The 21,186-nt window shown below is 33.1% G+C and overlaps 1 protein-coding gene across 1 annotated transcript; it reads left to right on the forward strand.

Moving 5' to 3' along the window:
- Positions 1-225: 225 nt before the first annotated feature.
- On the forward strand, positions 226-21,014 carry LOC148597302 (uncharacterized). The gene is made up of 9 exons (XM_088563425.1): positions 226-339; positions 7,037-8,221; positions 9,339-9,544; positions 11,340-11,528; positions 12,306-12,514; positions 14,222-14,324; positions 15,798-15,918; positions 16,842-16,957; positions 19,202-21,014. Exons 2-9 carry the CDS (start codon positions 7,162-7,164, stop codon positions 19,238-19,240), a joined length of 2,043 nt encoding a protein of 680 aa, XP_088419551.1. The 5' UTR covers positions 226-339; positions 7,037-7,161; the 3' UTR covers positions 19,241-21,014.
- The last annotated feature ends 172 nt before the right edge of the window (positions 21,015-21,186 follow it).

Raw genomic sequence — 21,186 nt, forward strand, 5'->3', positions numbered from 1 at the left:
TTGTGCCAGTAAAGTATTTGTATTTATATAATTTAATTTACTTTATGTTTTGCAAAAACAAAAGATCATATGGGTTAAAAAGGGATTCACTTTTGGCACCATGCTATATTATTATTATTTATTTATTTATTTCAATTTCAATAAATATCGATAATTCATTGGGGAAAAGGGTACGACATTGATGTTGGTCCGCTCTGATCAAAGATACAAAACATAATTAGCTCCCTTAAATTTATAATGACTAAACTTCCGCTGTCTGTATCTATTTTGTCTGGATGAAATAGACTGAACTTGCAAAGCATGAACGCTGACTAACGACAGACTCTATATAAATATGGAGTAGGCACATTTATAAACTAGCACTTTATTGTTTAATTGATTTCAACAAACTTTTGGTCGACGAGATAAGCTCTCTGTGATTGTGAAGTAGCTGCTAAATCGTAGCTCTTGATCTTTTTCTTTTTTTCTGATTTTGCGATCTAGATATCACAAAATAAAAGGGAGAGCTGCGTTTTTGCAGCTATCTCTGAAGTTACTGAACCCTTTGTCGGAGATTGCTGATTTGCAAGACAAGCTTGGGCCCTGGGACGTCAGATCTCATCCTATAAAAAAAAAAAAACGAAAAAAAACCACTGGATTTTGTGTGTTAATTCGAGGTGATTTTGTTTTATTTTATTGGCTCTTGAAAAGTTAAAACTAGGTATGACTATAATGAAAATTTATACTCATATAGGGTAGACATTACCTAAATCAGCAAGCACTGTGAGCTTTACCATACAATGTACCGTCTGTGTGAGACTCATAAAAATATTAAAGGACATTACAAAGGGGGGTTCGACCCAGATGAAGTTTTTTGTTTCGCAAATGTAATATTTTTATTTATACTTAAGCAGCAAGCAAAATCAATATTTTTATTTGAAAATCTGCCTTGGTATAAATTAATGGGGTAGTTTTTTTTTTAAATAAATGAATAACAGAAGAAAAAAATGTTTTCCCAAAGTACCAACCCCATATCCCCCTTTCCCCTTGCTCTCAAAATGGTTGATAACCTTATAGGACTTGGCAATACTTTACATATTTTATCCCTTAAAGACATCTCTAGCAACATCCTTTTCGGTTTTGGCTAATCAGATCAGTCTGTACAGATACCGGAAAAATTACAGTTCTCCACGGATGGAGGGACCAAAACAAAATTTGGACGATAGCTGCATATTCCAAACAAAATGATCGCCTTTCTAATCTTAGAAAAGCTATGCTTCAATTTGGATAATATAATCAGAGTTATATTTTTTTTCCAAGGTGGGTTAGGTTCTTGACAACAGCAGCAGTGGAACAGCAAATATACACAAACTTCTCAAACTTTTTATAAACATCATATTCACTTCTTTTAATTGGTAAAAAAAAAAAGAAAACTATCAGAAAAGATGAATTTATTTTTACTGAAACATAATCTTAACTTGAGTATATTTATTTGTTTGGTTTAAGGAAACAATGAATTTTCTCCATAAGGACAGTCACTTTTTGTTACTTCTGGTACATGACTTTTTTTTTTTGTTAGTATATTGGGGAACCTTAAGGGAAATTTAGATAGTACATGTAATAACCATAGAACTTACACTGCTTCCAGTACTCGCTATTATGTCTACTGGTCAGAGTAGATCTTGCTGTTTTCAAGACCTAAATGATTTTGCCAATTTGTTCACCAAAATTGTATTTCTCAATGAAAATTGTATGATAGAGCATTTTTAGAGCAAAATACATGTATCAGCAATCTTTCAGATGTTTTTTCTTTAATTTTGACCATGTTCAACTTGTTTCACAGGAGAGGACAGAATATTGGTTGGCAAGAATTACATGTACTTGCCACTGAGAGCTTAACTCCTAGACCAGTATGCTTTTCTGCAGTATTGGGTATTTTGAGAATGAAAATTGATAAAATTGCAAAATATAGTGATCATGAACTTGAAGGATTATAATATTGTGAAATTTTGTGAAATTAACAGTGTGTGAATTTCATATAGGCAAAAACACATGTCAAGAATGTTGTCTGATGTACATCTGATAACAAATAACTCTTTCTTCATCTTTCTCACTAAATCACAAGTCATTGATATATGACAAACTGAGGTCACTTGGCCCCAGCTTGTCTAGCAAATCAGTTGTTGGATGTTTAAGTAAACACATACTAAGTGTATCTGAACCTGTTTCTTATTTTAGACAGTTAGAGCATTTATTGATAAGATTTAAAGCTCCGTTGGTTGTATTTCACTGTCTTTAAGCAGGGATAAAACTTTAAAACTTCTTTTTTGCAGGAGCCAGCTTGGCTACTAACCTTTTATTTCTTGGAGCCCAACAAAATTGTGAGTGGCCCAGTTTTTTTTCTTTGGAAAAAACAAATATACTTCAAACAGTTCTTTAGTTTAATATTGTCAATGCCTATATAACAAACCCTTACTTCTATATTTTGAAACAGGAAGTATACAAATTGTTTCTAATGATAAATTTTGACGGACATGCACACAACGATGCGTACATGTATGTTGTGCTTACTGTAATATTATTATTTAGGAATAAATAAATTGATTGGCTGTTTGAGTAGAAATGTTTGAAGTATATATCAAATTTGCTTCATTATTTTCAGAGATGGAAAAAAAGCTTGTATGTAGTAAAATTCAACCGGACTGACAATGCCGAACCAATTTCACTGTGTCTATTATTTCGATAAAAGGTTCTGCATTTGAGAACATGTGACTTCCATTCATAATAAAACCTCCAATTTTTTTTTATAAATAAGCGTTAAGTACTTTTAGCAATAGAACAAACTTGTTATTGGAGTTATAAAATAAAAATATTGCAGTTGCCACCTGGGTGGTCTGGAAAGTGATGTGAAGTCGCAAAGTGAAATTATGGTAGCTATTGGAGACTGTTAAGCTTTATCCCTGTTAAGCAGGGATAAAAATTAGCAGTAACCTAGTAGCTCATGCCTACTAGATTTTGAGCTGGGCTACCAAACTTTTGGGTAAAAATTATTTGAACATGTAGAAAATATTCAACAAAAAATATGGTCTGGCCTACAAGCTTGTATTTCCTAATCTTTACCCCGGTTTAAGTTGAACTCTTTGTTCAATTAGGTTTTGAAGATACCTAGAACTGGCCTGACAGATAGCCTTGTAGGCTTTTATATAATCCTTTTTTTTTTTGGTAAAAACAAATAGTATCTCCAGTGACGAATGCCTAGAGGAACTAGGCAAAATGTAGCTTTTTCAACATTCTGTCGAGTTGAAAACAATGTCCTGTATGTCTGTAGAGTGTTTGTTTACTGCTTACATGAACATTTGACTTAAACAACAACTTGACTTAATTAATTTACATTTTCCAGAGATATTGCCAAACATAATCAACAATTTGTACTTCACAGACCGTGGCAGATCTAGGGCCAGCAGGGGTATAGGGTTAGAATTCTTTCTTCTGGAAAATTTTGTTAAAATGGTACAAAAGTTTGGCAAAAATGAGCCTGGATGTGCACCTGACAGGCACCACATTTTTTGTAAATTTCTGAATTATTTCTAAAAGTTGCAAGCATAAAAAACACCAACTAAATAATTTGTTCAATCAGGGGTTAATACCTGTACCTACAGTATCTGCAGGATTGATTGGTAAATAATTGTTCTCATCCTGAAATGCATGTATCTGCCATACATGTATGTAACATGTAAACCATATTCTATCAATCAAACTCTGGCATGCTGAAAATTTGAAGTTAAGTTGGGGAAAATAGACAATTTGAAGGATAAGTGCATGTAATTTCCCATGTGGAAATGTACATTGTGAATATATTTTTCTTATAATCCTACAATGCTGTGGTATTTTGTGGTGTAGATATTGTATGGTCTTTGCATGTGTTTTCGATCCACATGTGAAATCGATCACAAAATAAAACTGTACATGTACATGACTTGCTGAATTATACTTCAATTATTTTGTGTAAGTTTAAAAACACCATTATGCAACAGGGTTCTTGTATGTCCATATTGGACAAAATTAAAGAATTAAACAGGTAAAATACTTATTTTTATTCTCCCCATATGTTTTTACCACAATTTTTATACTTAATCCATTTCTATTTGTAACTCTCACCCCCAAAAAGTGCATGTCTTAATGCTCTAAACTTTACCACTCAATTCATCTTCAAAATAACTTGGGTAATGGTGTCATTAAATCAAAGATCTGTTCTGACCAGTCAACATTTCTTTTGAAGAAGAAGGATTTAGTTGTATAAATTTAATTTGTACTTGTTCTTAAATCATTTTTCAATTTTCAGTTCCGTTTGAGTGTTTTTAGTGAAGTTACATGTACCTGACTGAATTGGAATTTCTGTTATTCTCATCTCATTCCCTAAAAAATCTCAATTTTCAAAATACAGAAAATTCAGAAAAGAAATCTTGACATAGTAAAAACAAATTAAAAGTTAACTTATCATAAATATCTTGATATTTACATTACATACATTTTGTACATGTACATGTATGTGCTGACTGCAAATTTTTTTCATTGTGATTTCAACTGAATTGACATAAGGTGACTTAGGTCAAATTCATTGCTCTAAAATGTAATATGAAACGATTGGTGGTTTTGACAGTCTTGACTATTCTTTCTGATCTGGGGCAACACCTCCCCCACCCCCCACTTGCAAATATTGTGTTAATAGATGTCTTTTAATAGTTCGAGGTAGCGGAGCCCAGGGATCAACACTATCAGTAGTCCGGTAGCCCTGTGCCACCCTAATTTTGGAGAGGACTACTTGCAAAATGTTCATGGTAGTCTTATGGGCTATCTAAATTTTGCCTCATTTTTCATAAAAACTAACAGCAGGACCATCACTACCATCTGTGGACTACCTGTTTTACCTCTGAAATAGTCCTGCTGACCACCAAACAAATGAAGTTAGCGTCAAACCCGTGGAGCCCAGCCTTCAGGATACCTGACTGAAAAACTCAGAAAAAGTATGTCCTACTAGCAGCTGGGCTGCTCTGTTGACGCTCTAGCCTACTCCCAGACCCCACGTGGGTCCGAGAGCATTTCCCCACTCTTAACTTTTTGGGAATACGCCAATGTGTAGAGTGGTAGAATGAAACATTTTATCAATTTGTATTATACAGTATATTTATCAGAACTTTTCTTGGGTGATCAATTCACATGTCAACTGCATTAAACACATATTTATTGGAGCTCCATTTAGTGTAAATTACAGGGATGATTTTTTACTGCTCTGTGGAATTCTACTGTTTCAAATCCAGATTTTACGGTTACATTTCTTTTTTTTTACTTTATATTTATTTCTGATTTTACCAATCACTGCTTTGTTTACTGATGTTATGAAATCGTCCCTTAAATAAAAAAAATCAATCAAACTCACACTACTCATCAATCTAAAAACTATAAAAGTCTTTTAGCAGCCTGCCTCAAAAAGAAAAAAAAATAAGTGGTATGCAAATAACCCAGATTTTAAAGACCTAGATTTGTATCAACCAGACCTGATTTTCTTCCTCTTTAAAGTGGAATTCTGCTTTTTTTTAATTCAGCTCTTACCATTATGAATTTGCTTTTGCTTGTATTATAGTATATGTATATTGTACATGTATTCTGCTGTTGTCATCAGTATTTTATAATTAATTTGATTTTGAGACAACGACTTGAGAATAAGTGTATAAAATTAATGAATTTATACCACAAAAGGAAGGCGTGATTAATTTTAGGGGTTGTGTGTTGATATTAGCGTTTGTGTCTTTCACTTTTTATAGAATTGGGGCCAAAAAGAATCCACTTCACTCTGGTTAAACTCATATCCTGTGTAAAATATAAAATACATATAGCATATAAAATTCAAAGCAATATCAAGCTCAAATTTTATCCATACTTTCCCCTGGCCCCAGCTGTTCATAGTTAAACTTCTGTGGTTATATCTTGCTGCCTATGAATTATGAATTTTGTTTTTACCCTTCACTCAAACTTATTTGTCTCTTGAAATTTGTTTCACTCTCATTTCTTTGATAAGGAAAGCCCTATAACTGACAAGAAATTATTGATGTCTGAACAAGTAAGCTAAAGATTGAACCATGGACGTGTACTACTATGTGTACAATTAAGGATACTTAGAGTATAGAAAATTGCCATTTTGACATAACATACATGCATATCTGTTTTTAATGCTATAGAAATAAATTCAATAACAAAACTCCCATGCTTCCAATGTAAACACATATTTTAAGTGATGCCCCTTGTGAATAAACCTTTAGAAATCAAGCAATTTTATGCATCACTCTTAAAGGTTCACAAGCCAAGTTATCTTTTGCAACTTTCAAAACATAGGATCATGCGGCATTTTTTGGCCACTTCCATGGCTTCCTTACATACAATTTGAAAATGTGCTAAATTTTGACCCTAGCCCCCACCACTGTTTAAAGTGCTGTAAACAAAAATTGAACAGCAAAATAAAGAACTGGCATTTTCTGAAGTTGTAAAATGAAATTTCTTTCAAAATGTATTAAATTGAAAAAAATATTATTCAATCCCATGGCTACTGGCCTTTTCTTCATGACAGATTGTTCTCCCCAAAAGGGACGGTCCTTATGACGTCTTGAATATTTACTGTATTTATACCTATAACCTATTGGCATTATAAGTTTGATAAATCTAACATGGATTGTCTCCCTTTTGCCACAAAAATTACTTATTCTGTCTTCACAACTTACTTTCCAATTCACAGGCCCAAAATACATTTTTCAGAAATTTTTGTATAGTGTTGGCCTGTAGTAGTTAATTTTACAGGCCCACCTCCATTTTGACAAGCCATGGGCCTTGGACTACTGCTTAACCATAAAGACTGCCTATTTCAATGAAGTTCTTGTGTTATGTAAGGGTAAGTATGGTAAAACAGTTTAATACTTTAGTAAGATACAAAAATGTAAATGAAATTTGAAACAAATAAAACTGAGTACTAAATGTTTTAAAATCAACTGATTTCTTTTCCACACAGGTTGGTTACTACATGTACGTGTAGATTAGACTAGCCATTGGCAGACTTGTGAAGATATGGAACTTTTCTGAAAAAAAAAAGACCATTGATTCCATTAAATTAGACTTTGATAAATTCATGAAAATATGGCTTCAAACTACAAGACTGAGTCATCCAGTGGTGATGATGGCATTGTCAGTGGTACACTCCCTACATCAAAGACCAGAGACTCTCTCATAGAAAAGTGTAAACAGTCCGGACTAGCTATACGTAGATATTTATATTGTATGGAGCCTTCAGCCACTGAGTCCTCCAGTGATGAAGATGACTTCTATAAACGTGATAGTTCTGAAAAAGTTTTTTGTACAGTATCTAGAGAAAAAGGAGATGATGCCTGTCGACCAAGATTATGTGGAAGGTTCAATAAGCCTTCAAAGTTTTTGAAACCATTAAATGACAAAACAAGCTTATTCCGTGGAAATGATCTGGATGAAAGACAAATTCTTCTACATGATGAAGCTTCAAAATCAGACAAAGATGACCATCTATTGACCTGTGCTCATGGGTTTGGAATGTGTCCAAGTAATGTTTGTAAATATTCTCCGTCAGGTCAGAATGATGAATGTCTTTTTCTTGGTTCTGATGAAAATAATGATAGCAAGGGTATTTGTGAATTCCATAACTATTTCCCCGGGTTAGACAGAGTGATCAATTCAGGAAATATTAACTGTGATTATGAAAATACCCAGAATCATGATATAATTTGTGAGAAACAGCAGCTGAGGTTAGATTTAAGTGACAAGGACAAACCTACCTGTAAGAGAAAGTTTAAACTCAATATAGCAAATCATTCTTGTGATAATGTATCTTCATTAAATGAAGGAAATACAAGTAAACCTAAAGCCAACAGCAGCAAGTGCAATACTTTCAAAAATGATAAACCTGAGAAATCCCCTTCTGAAAAGGAAGACTTGTATAAATTTCCAAATTTTTCGGCAAACAGAAGTAACCATCATTCATTTGCTCCCCAGAACTCGACATCAAGTAAGAGTTATCTCTCTTTGGACAGTACATCTGATATGAATTCATCATCTTCTTATCCTCCTTTGGATAGTGCCTGTGATGTTATTGATGTAAATCATCTTGAGACACTATTGGATTACAGTCCTTCAGGCTATATGACAAGTCTTGCCAGGGTTAATATTGGTAAGAGTATACTGTAGTTTAAAACTATTTTAGATACAAAGAATATGTAAATCAAGAGATAAAGAAATAATGTAGAAATAAGTTATTAAGTATTAGTAATTTTAAGAATCAGGCAAAATGGGAAAAATCACAAACATGCATGTCAAAACCCCACTGATCTGACAATGTAATGTCACTCAAGGATACTTTCTTTCTATGTTTAAGACCCTTATTTGATTTCTGCATCACTGGCTTTGTGCAGAAATTTTTCAATACTATCTTAGAAAAATGTGGTTTTTGACCGAATTATCTGCCTTGAAATAATCATTTTCAGTGCATTTCAGTGAAATTGTAACGCAATGGACCAGCATGTTTATGGAAAATCTTGTCTGTTTTCCTTGATTCTGATGGAGCATTATTATAATTATAATCAATTTACACAATTGAAACGATGGTTTTTTTCATACCATGTTTCACCCTTTGCCTGATTCGCACAGGGACTGACACTTAACAAACAAGGATAAATTAAAACAACAAAAGCATAAGAAGTGAAAAACACATGATATACACTTAACACAAAAAACTAATGTAAAGCGAGAAAAATGAACATAACGAACCCCACTAAACACCAAAAGATGATATTGATTGATATTCATGTAAGCTAATTACTACTTAACAAGAGTAACCCTTCTGAAAAAGCATGCAAGATAAATATCAGATTTTCAAGGGTTCGATTTTAAGTTTCTAGGTTCTCCTAAGAGATATGAAAATCTCACAGAGGATGTCTGAAATTTGCTAGTCTTGCATTTCCTGGTGGTGTTTGATTTTTAATCAGTATTTCAATTTAGACGTTTAGTTTTGTGATAGGATCATCAATTACAAATAATTTCATTGCCATGATTTCTTTTTATAACTGCATTTAAATATGTACATACATGTACATGACATCATAAGATGCCACAAACTTTGAGTGTTTCCTCATACCTACAGGTGAGATAAGGAAATCTCACATGGCTCAAAACAGGTACATATTTACAAAGTGAGAAAACTTTAATTTATAACCAGATACTGTGTTATTTTTCTGATGTGGGATTCAGGCTTTCTATAACATCTACATTGTAATTTAACTTTTTCACAGGAGATGAGGACACAGTTGATGACGCCTGTCTTGTTGGATCAGAAGAATCAGATGTTACTCACTCAGGCAGTGGATATAATCATGCCTTGCCCTACCTTTCTGACAGATTGAGAACTAACTTGGTTCAAAGGTTAGGTCTGTCTGATCTGGTTGGTGGTTCTAATGGGGACAACCAAAGACAGGGGAGTGAATTAGAAATTGATCAGGTTAGATATTTTAGCATAATAAGAGCCTCTATATAATGTTTAACCATAACAGATGTAGGGCGGATCCAGGGTTTCATGTTCAGGGGTGTAGATAGAATCTTGGTGGATTATTAAAGGAAGGGTTAAGCTAGGCAAAAAATGTGTGGGGTTAGAATACTATTAAGGTATTGATTTCACTGTGTACGAATTTTCACTATTTTTAAGGTGGACAGAAATGCATGAAAAATGGTACCTGCAAAATTGATTTTAACGCTATACAATGATTATCATTTTTTTAAATCGTGAAAATTGATTCCCCAAAGGTGTTAACCCTCCCATTTTTGCAGGAGTCTCCCGTAATTTTACCTTTTGACCCACAAAAAAAGTCTCTCCTCTGGAAGGCATCGATATCCCTGTTTCAAGAATTCCTTTTGTAAAACCTCCCGTTATTAAATTTATAAAATTTTCATCAATTTTTGTCTGCCATTTTTGTTAATGTCAACAACTGCTTGGGCCGCAAAAGCACTTTATCATCAAAACGCTTGGAACAGCTGATCGACATACGAGTCTCTCTGGAGTTATCTTCTTTTATATCAACAAATAGCATGATTTACAATTTCGAATGGATAGTTATGTAAAGATTTTACGAACTTTGTGGCCCAATACAACTAGCCATTCCATGTGGCTGATCATTTTACTTGACTAAGTGAAAAAAAGACATTCCTTGACAATAAAATTGCAGAGAAATTTTAATGTAAAAGAACTAAATGCACCCAAATCATAAAGCAGGTTATTGTACCAAGTCTTGGGGCTACACACATATAGTGATTGAAAACTGTAAACAGAAAACATTCAGTATTTTTTATGTGATGAAAGTAATAGTAAGGGTGTAAAAAAGTTCTTTGCTACTCTTGTTCACATTTTTTTAAAGATGGAGGCAGGTCCATCAGACCAGATTCATTGACATGCCAGTGATGAACATTGGAATAGGGCAAAATCCATGTTATGCCATACCAAGCATCACTTCTGTGAATACATGTAGAATTCATTTTGTTGATTCATTCTAATCATTCCAGCAAATGTACATGTATCTATGGACTGAAAAATTTTTTTCATAGAGGAACTATACTTACATGTATAGTGCCATAGGCAAGATTTTGTGCGAAAATTTTATGGTAGACTATACACAATGTAAAGAGAGTTCCCCAATTAACAAAGTATATCATATCAACAGGGTAAGAATTTAAAATTAATAGACCCTTTTGTGCTTACTGTGGGATAGTCGATGAACATGTGTAGAGCATGCTCAATACAATGTATACACTTCCACGAGGAAAACTCCTACCCAAGCCCTACATCGGGAAAGTGTATATTGGGCATGCTGACCATGGGGTCAAAATATCACAGGGGGAGGGTTTATCACTGCAGGGGGTTAATCGGCTGTGATATTTTAACCCCTCCTGCAATAAATTAACCACTTGCTGCAATATTTTAACCACCTTGCTGTTAAACATTAACATGCCTTCTGGTTAAAATAACCCTAATATTTCATGCCATATATATTGACCTTGGGGTTAAGATATGTTATTTTAACAGCATGGTCAATGGTCAAAATATCATATGATACTAGTAAATAGACCTGTTCAGGTTATATAGTGTTGAAGGTCCAAGATCAGTGTAATCTATTAATTTATTGTGTTATTATAATTAAAAATATATAACGAAAAAATAAGTAAAAAAATCTACCAAATATTCTCTTTTAAAAAAAACTGACTTCTTTCCATTAGCATGTACAATATGTACTGCATTTTGACAGGCCTCAGCTATGGCTAGAGAAGAAGACTCTGAATCTATTGAAGGGAGACAATCAGATAGCAATGCTGAGTATGTGACAGAGGACAGAACACTCTCTGATCTTCTGTTTGATCTGCATAAGATAGATATGATCGATAGAGTATTTTTGACAGAGACCAGTGAAAGGCTTCATGACCAGAAGAACCATTCTGTAGGTACCGAATATTGTTCTTCAAAGATTAGATGTTGAAGGTTTGGACTGTATATGTTCAGGACTGTTCCATTACAAGATATGATGTACCCATCGAAGGCACTTTTTCACCATGAGAGTCACCCATAGAAGTTTTATTGATATTTTTTATTAAACTCAATATTTTGTCAGGAGACCTGAACACCCACCCATATACCATGAATAAAAAAGTGCCTTTCCCCTTCCCCCATTTGTTTTACTGGAACAAAACTCAGGAAAAATTGCAATTCAAAATCATATGGAAACATGTGTTTAGGACTGGAATGAAAATGGATATAAAATTTGGGGTTGGTTCATTTAAAATCCCAACTACATATTGAATACATTGTATATATTATTAGGAGCAAAATCTCATGAAAAAAAACCTAAAAAAAACTGTGAGCATAGCTTACTATAAGATATCCTCTTTCCTTAAAAAAAAACGTCCAAAATTTATATATATAAAATACAAGAAATATATCAAACAGATCAAGTTTACATAGATTCATTTTAAAACCAAATCTCAAGATATGGCTAGCCTATACCAAGGTTGTGTCAAGATATCAAGTGACTGTGATACAGGTAATTTGACAGAAAACTTTAATGAGAATTCTGTATTCATGCCACATGGTCATAATATAACACAGTTGTCAATCAGAAAGTTGAACTTGCAAAAGAGGTTTAGTGAAAGTAAGTGTTTTGCTTCATGTACGATTTTTATAATTTAGGATGAGTCAGGATTCCTTTTTAACTTTATAGCAAACTTGCAGTAGACAAGGCGAAGAGCATGATCCTGATTCTGGTGATGATGCAGATGATGAATTTGATTGTGAATGTCAGTTCTGTTTAGAATCAAGGTCAGGTCAAAGTTCAAGTGGTTGCTATGGTAATGACCAACACAATGCAGTAGATGAGGAACAGCAAGACACAACCCGGCTTGATAATGATAATACGCTTCTGAACTCGTGGTACTTAAAGTGTATTGTTTCTGAAAGGGGAAGACCACTTTTGTGTTAAGTTAGGCTCTTATGAAAAATCATACCCATGTAAACTAAAATAAATAACCTTTCATGCAAAATACACTTTTCTGAAATGCACAAGGCTATGCAAATTTCAAAATCTTTGAAATATATGTGGATAGCCATCTAACAGAACTTTTCTATCTGAGGGAAGATCACAAGCAGACTTTATTGCTTTTTACCAATAGCTTCCAATTAGCTTGTGACATCACTAAGTCGATTTGGTACTGATACAAACACTTCATATTAATATGTAAACAAAGAATATTTCGTAAATATCCTGTTTTATTTAATCACCAAAGCATGCTGTCTTGTCAAACTTATGATTGCACAAATGATAAAAGAGAAATAGTCAAAAAGTTTTTTGACTTGCAACTCAACATATCCATTAGATTTTCCTCTGACATACTAGTCTTGTAGCTGTAAAGCTAATTGTTTGTGAGTGTTGTCTGACATTTGCTGACAGGTTGTGCCTCAATTTCTTCTTTGGTATATTTTTACTTAAAAAATTATAAAGGAATAGTCCCAAATTTGTGCATTCTTCGGGCATCATAATCAATTACCTGTTTACTTTCACCTTACAAACTGACTGTGACGTCATAGCTCATCCGATTTTGCTGGCACCCATAGGCGCTGAAAATTCAAATACCCTAATTATAAATTGAGAAAATTTTTTTAAGAAAAGGAAATAATTTCTTTGCAATCTAATTCTCATGAATATTTAACAGATTATTTTCAATATTTATGACTTCCACAATAACATGGTCTTCTCCTTTAATTTATATACTGTAAATTCAAAACTTATTGTGTACATTAGGTATGGTCAATTTACGTAATTTTGAGAAAAAAAATATGCATAAAACTGTTACAAGCTTTATTGTGTGAGTTTATAATTGCTATTTTAACATCACTCAAATTATTCACAACAATTTCTAAATCCTGTGAAATTTTAATGCCATCTCTTTATTTTGATGATTTTAAGTGTACATTATTTTTGTCAGGGATGTTTTTTACCATTATGATTATTTTCTGTTCATTCATTTCTGTATTTGCTCTTGGTGCTCCTTGTATTTAACCCCTGCTTTAATTGGGGGATTAGTACAGTCCTTGAACCGATCCATGCAACGATTTGACAGATCGATGACCGGTGACCAATTTGACCACAGTTTCATTATGTAACATAACGTAAGATCTGTTTGAAATAAAAGAAATGTAAAATAAAAGTATAAATTGATGTTTAAATGTATTACATTACGTAAATATGTGTAAAATTGACCAAAAAAAGCGATGAAAACAGTAAAATACAGTGGCCGCTCTGTGGTCATGTGATGCGATCATCGGTTTAATTGATCGGATTGACGGATCAATGACCGATCAGAAACTGATCGGTGACTGAAGACCGGTCACAATTTTTGTTGCACAGATCGGTTCAGGTACTGTATTACAAACCAGGGACATATAACTGGTCCATTATGAAAAAAAAAAAACATTAATTTGTACATTCTGTATTGAATTTGGAATTATTGGGTTAATTGTATAATTATCTTCATTTATAAACGATAAGCAATATTTTTATTTTACACAGAAGGTATTATTGCACGTGCAAGAAAAGTCAAAATGAAACTGCATCACATTTTTTTGTATTGTATATTGTAGGCTGATGGATGATGATTCAACATATGCCATTAGTTCAGTTCGATTACCTCCCTTAGATATGCTTATTCAGGAGAGAAGAGCTGATTTAGAGAGAATGTTTGAGGTAACGTTATTGATTAGGATTTTTACATTTAACTTGTATTGATCTTGTCAATTAATTTGATTAATCAAAAAAAACTGCTTGTCGTTAAATTTGATATTTGATTTTTCATGATTTCTGAATTTGCCCAGTATATAAAAAGTATCAAAGTTTGGGTATATGACATGTGTACCCAGCTCATTTTACATGTTACATGTTTACAGAACACTCAGGAACATTTGTTTCTCCAACACTCAAGTTGGAGTTTTAAATCTATGTAAGTCTGTGAAATGCCATATCAATCAGATTTTTATCTTGGTGAAATATTAGTGTTACACCCACCCAGCTGGGAATTGTATATGTTGAACAGAGAATCACTGACATTGGTTCCTGAGCTCCCAGGTCACTGACTTCCAGAATTCATTGGGGACACTTGAAAATCACAACAGGGGAGTCAACGGGATGTGAAAATACTCAATCTAATTGCCAAAATCTATACCAGTAATATGAGTCAAAAGTTGATTTGTCAGCACAATAAAACAGCGGTTTAGACAACTAGTACATGGTATTAATGATTGACAAATATATTCTGAAATCTTAAAAGAGACATTCTTATTGATACATACATCCATCTGCACCATGAAAACTGATTTATTCAAAGGGTCATAGTTTTCCTTTCCTCATTTGTCTACCCTGGACTTCATTTTTTAAGAGCAACTCAGTGGGTGTTTCTAGAAAAGCAGAGGACGCTTACCCTACTGGTGCACCTGGTCCATGCTCCCAGTTTTTAGTGGAGACTTATTGTAACTTATTACTATTACTGGCAATGTTCCTAGTCCTGATAAATGGCTTCTATTTTGCAATTCTTATGTACACATTATATTGATGTCTTGGGACTTGTAGTTAGTTTCTTTTATTTCTGGAAAAGCCGTTCAATTATTTAAACTATCAGAAACTTAAAACTTCACCAGACTGTTTTTACAACTCTGTCACTCGAATCAAAATTGTTGGTTCAAAGGATTTTATTTATAATTATTATAATGATTATCAATTTAAAAATGCAAAATTTAATTATCAGAAGATTGCATTATTACATGATGAAAATGCGAGGTAATATTTCTACAGGATATCTCCCACTCATTTGACTTAGCTGTAAATTAAAAATAACTCATGATGAACATGTGCAAAATAACAAAAAATTGAATATACCGAATTTTTATGCCTAATTGAATTTTATGACTATTACAATATACAAACCGTCGGTGTTGGCAAGGTGGAATCTGGGTGTTAAACACTGACTATGTCGGTGTAACACCAAGTTTCACTCAGGTCAGACTTAAGTGTTAGAGAACCATTCCACTCTGAGTGTAGTGTATGTGTGTTGTATTAAGTAAGACAAAAAATAAGCATTATCAGTATTTACTTTTTTTTTCCTATGTACATTAAAATTTATTTTTGATATTATGATAGTTACTTACTTGATAGTTTTTCTTGCAGACTGTGATAATGCAGATGCTTGCCGTCTATCCTGATTTATTAACAGATCAGGCCCCACCCCCTGCTTCCTCTGACACAATTGACAGCTTACTCATTGCTGCTCCCACTAGTCAACAAATTAGTAAGTATTAATAGATGTGATGACATAATGAAACAGATCAGGCCCCTTCCCTTGTTTTATATGACACAATTGACAGTTTAATCATAGCTCTTTCCTCTAGTTAACAAATCAGTAAGTATTAATTGAAAGATGCTGATTTCATGATGAGACAAAGCAGATGCTGCTATCTGCTTCTTGGGCTTCAATTGACGGCCTTATTTTATTGTCTATAAAAAGTACAAATCAGATTTTTGGAAGATTTATTATAAACAGAGAAGTGTTTTGAAAGGGGTGATACTAAAATTGGTGAGGTGTAATTTTGAATTTTTTTTTTTGGAAATTTTCCTGTTTAAGTAGGTTAGAGCCATGGTAGCTGTATATCAGATTTGATTTTCTTCTGTTTTAATGCAAAATTCTGCTTTTTTTATTTTTTATTACAGTTGTTTTCATTTGTATGTTTTACGCAGTTTCCACTTTTTTGGTTGTCTTCTTAAAACCATGTCTGTTATGTGTTCGAATGGTGTAACACACCCAGCTGTTGGTTTTTTTCCTCAGGATTACTGTGAAAGTACTATATTTCATGGGGTACCAATTTTTGTGGTTTTCATGGGTAGGCCAAGCCACAAAATTTGGTTCCCAACAATGTGTATACTAAAAACCCTAAAACCACGAATTCAAGAATTCACAAACTTTTGTTTCTTTCGTACCCACGAAAATTGGTATCCACGACTTTTAAGTACTTTCACAGTAATTAATACACTTTTAAAAAATCTGGCTCAGGGTGTCAGATATCTGTTTGACAGACCAAATATTCCTATCCAGATATTCATAAAATATCTTCTTTAGATGAAAAGAATGATTGGTACTTTTGTTGTAATAATTTGTCCACTGACACCACTTCAAAAATCTAATTTTTAGCATTTTTTTCATTTTATTTTTTTCAGGTCAGAAGCTTTCTTGTCCAATATGTCTGAGTGTATATGAAGAATCAGATTCTACAACCATTTTACCCTGCCATCATCTGTTTCACCCCCTGTGTATACAAGCATGGCTCTCTAAGGTAAGATATATAATAAACTGTGAAAACTTTTATGTGCATGCTGCCCAGGTGGTCCTGATCTAGAGAGTTGGCCTTTAGTTTGGCAGGTGGTTCTATTCCTAGTAGAGTCACTTAAGGAGGTAGACCTAAGGTAATTGACACAACTCTTAAAAATCATTGGAATGTTTGTATTCAGCAGTTTACATCAATCTCCTGTAAGCATCAAAGGAACATGGATTGATTTCATTCTGATTCAAGTAAAAGCTTGATAGGCTTTGGTGAATTGAATATGATTCAAACATATTGATTTCGATAGTTATGTCCCCTACCCTAGGTCTACCTCCTTAATGTACTTGAAAAATTGGTAGTCATAGCTTCTCCATCAAACACCCATTATTTTAAGAGATAGGGTGAAGGATGTTTGTCCTTGACTGTTAATAATGTTTCAGTGTCAGGTGACATGTCTACCTGTGTGAACTTGTACAATAAAGCTTAAAGGGTGCTGGACTAGTATAAAGCAGCATGTGTTGGATTGGTCATACTCTCTCATCTTGTAATGTATTACATACATGTACATGTATCTGCCATAGAATGTTAAAATCACAATCAAAAATCATATATGCACACTAGTGAGGTTAAATAGCTGCAGAAAAAAGTGTTTTAAAGGGAAGGCAGAGGACTACATTTACTGGTGAAATTGCCCCCCTAATTTCTGTAAAAAACAGATAAACTTTAACTTTCTGTACAGAGGTGGTAATCCAAAAGTTTTATTTGGACTATTTGTATGAATTTTTTATACTGCACAAATGGGTTATAATCACTGGTTAGAATAAATGATTTCCTCTTAATTTTGTAAATCACCATTTAAAATATGGGATGCAACCATGTAGACCCATGTTATCTTGTGATTGGTTCATTTTCTTTTGGGGGTAGTGTCACTGCAGTATACAATGTGATAGGGGTGAGCTGTTGGAGAAGGTCATCTGAGTGTATCTAGTCCTTTTATTTATATTTCTTGGGGATCTTCAATCAGTCAGTGAAAAAGAAATACCACCGGACTAAAGAAATGTCTGGTAAAAATGCCTTTGGTCCGGCAAAATTTAAAATTATTTTTTAGTTTCCAAATAATAGAAAAGTACAAAATTGGAGAATTGGTCCAGGAATCTCTGAACCAATTTCATGTTCACTGATAGTTCATCCTTTTTTTACCTAAAACATTTTAATTCACCTTTTATGAATAAAGATATTAAGCCTGTCTCATCTTACACTACCGGTGCAACTGGTCCATGCTCCCAGTAGTTAGTGGAATCCGAGTTGCTCATTTGCTTTTGTTACTTTGTATGTATGAGTTTAGTTACTTTATGTTCTTTGTTGTGTATGTCTGTTTTCCATGTCTGGTCTTTGTCCCTGGATTACATTCTTTTGATTACTGCTATAAACTTGGTTCCCTTGATTACTCTAAAACTGAAAGTCACAGAAGGCGAGACTAAGATGTTGCTTTTCCAGCATCAGCATGTTATGATATTTTGTAAAGTTTTCTGATTAGGTCTATTTAATATAAAACACTTTCTGAAAGTTAGCCAGACTGTCATATATCACCGGTAAAAATGTTAGAGGACCGGCAAAAAAATTTGAAATGCAAGACCAGAAAATTTCACATATTAGTCATTCTTGATTCAGGTCAAAAATGGATGGTAAAACTTGGTTCAGTCCTGAATATAGTATGTCATCACTAAACTGAATATCCTGAAAAAAATTGAGTCACATTTCATATGCAGATTATTTAACATTACTACATCACTGTTTCATGCATACGCCATGGCAGCCATGGTCTATTGACTTTGAAATTTCTTTTAAAGAATTGAATGTTAATTTTTGTTTTTTGATTAGATCAGTATTACATGAACTACTTGTGCTAGGTCAATGATTTTTATTTGCATTAGCATCACTACATTACTTTTCAATTTGTTTCATTCATATGCCACCTCAGTCATTATTGTATATTGAAACTATAATCCCCTAGACCCCTTGAAATGAGGAGAGGGTTTAACTTCTTATTAATGATTCCTCCACTCTTATGTGTTGGGGCTATGATGCGATCCTCTTGTCTGTCTGTCTGTTTACATATTTCTCAGCTTCTACTAGAGGAAATCCTTAGATTGTGTGCCTATTGCTTTTGAATGATGTCAGATCTGTCCCATACATGTCATATCACCTGTTTTCAAGTTTCTTATTTTTTTTTTTTTTAATTTCTTTACATTTCAGTCTGGAACATGTCCAGTGTGTAGATTCATATTAGAGTGAGAAGATTAGAGATGCAGAATTGGAATATTTTTGATACACCATTATAATGACTTAAGTGAACGTATATCTTTCCACCATTACCTGTAATTCACTTTTAGTCTGAATTTTAAAGATCAACATGTATTTTCTTTAATGTTTTTGGAGGTAAGAATTTAAACCATGGCATGTTTATTTACCACTACTAGAAGGTTACTCCTACAATGTAAGGGGTTGGAATTCCATTCTTCCATACCCCAGCCTCTTACCTCTAAGCACCATATTGCAAACTGCTTTTTCTGACCCTCATTGAAATCAGTAGAATTAGAGTAAAAATATTTACCATTATCACTTGATTTCCTTTGGGTTAAGCTTCTTTTGAGTGAATAAAAGACTTGAAATAGTTTAAAAAAAAAACATGTTTACCTAATTCACATTTGCAGTGTCTTTCAACATATCAGATGCTAGAGGTAAGGTCAGAAAATAGCTTGCCATACAACCTCTATCACTGCTGGAGAACTAGAAGGTGTGTCATACACAAGAAAGAAAAGCATTAAAAAAATTTGTGAAAAGCATATGGACCTGTGCTATTTTCCCCAATGTTCTTGACCAAAAGTTGGGTCAATTTGAAAAAAAAAATTGCTGTATTGTCCACTAGTTTCATTAGAATCTGCGGAGAAAACCCAATTGTTCCCAAAATGCAAATTGCTAAAAAAAAATAAATAAAAACAGAAAAGGGAAAAGTTAGTAAAAAAAAATAAGCGAAAAAAAGGTCATTGAAAATGCCTTTTTTCATTTTTGCTCTGAATTGTACATTTGAAGTCAGGAATTTCTAAAGAAGCACTGTTGCAAACACTATAATGCATAGCTTTTTTCGTTCAGTAATTTTAGAAAAATGCATCTCTAAAAGTGATAGGTGGTTGGTAATGTGCTTTAAGGTGAAAATGTAAATTTTTGGTTAAAAAATGTAACATAAAAGCCATAAATTTAATGTAGCTTATTAGTACATATTTGTTATTCAGTGTTTGTAGCCCAGCAGACTTGACAGTTGTACTTTGCATACATATATAAATATAAAGTGTTATTAAAGATCAGATTTTCAGCTAAAAACTGACTCTAGTATATATTTTTTAATGTTGTTATTTCTCTGTTCCAATAATTGGTTAGTCTTATTTTTCATCAAAGTTTTAAATTTTATGTAATAGTATCTATTGTCCTTCCTGGTCCAAATTACCAATATTTGTGTCTGCTCTATAACTTTGATTTTATCGGAGTGAGATTACCTTATAGCTAAGTGGTGTGAACCTTTTTAGTTGTCTTCAGACACTATAAATATAAAGAAACAGCTGTAGGTCCATGTTGATCATGAACAAAGACAAATATTTAATTGATTTTGTTATTAAAAAAAATAATTTTAATAATTTGATCAGTGGGTCCTCTGTGAGGGATAAAACATTTTTTCTAATATTTTTTTTTCGCTTTTGTCTCTATTTTTTTACACTGTTCATATAGAAATACTCATTTTTTCTGATTTTGAAATTTTTGATTGAATTGTTTAATTACATGAGCTTACATGAACTCACAATCTACATTTCAGTATACACCTTTTCAATGACATATTCTTTATAATGTTACATGTTCTTAATGTATCTGTTGTGTTGTTTACATGTACATGTATTTAGCATTTCAAAATCAACCTGTACTTGTTAATTAGCATTTTCTTTACTCATGGCTACATGTACATGTGATAGACTAATACATCGGTATTGTTATCAAATAAAGTTTTCATTTGTCATAATCTTCCTTTGTTTTTTATTCCCAGCAGGTTCCTGAAGGAAAGAATTGACCAAAGAAATACAATTTAGCTTCATATCTGTTGGACTGTTCATAATAGTCATAATTAGAATTATTGTGTCAGTCATTGCAGATTGTCAATTAATTGGCAATTGTTTTCAGTCAAAATTCTGCTG

This window comes from Perna viridis, chromosome 15 (genome assembly GCF_037379345.1).
Source record: "Perna viridis isolate PV_CMFRI_1.1 ecotype Kerala chromosome 15, ASM3737934v1, whole genome shotgun sequence".
In the NCBI taxonomy this organism is placed as follows: Eukaryota; Metazoa; Mollusca; class Bivalvia; order Mytilida; family Mytilidae; genus Perna; species Perna viridis.

Coding starts and splice junctions, on each gene's coding strand:
- LOC148597302 (XM_088563425.1), top strand. CDS start 7,162: ATGGCTTCAAACTACAAGACTGAGTCATCCAGTGGTGATGATGGCATT. Junction 9,545..11,339: donor GTGAATTAGAAATTGATCAG/GTTAGATATTTT, acceptor GCATTTTGACAG/GCCTCAGCTATGGCTAGAGA. Junction 12,515..14,221: donor AATACGCTTCTGAACTCGTG/GTACTTAAAGTG, acceptor TGTATATTGTAG/GCTGATGGATGATGATTCAA.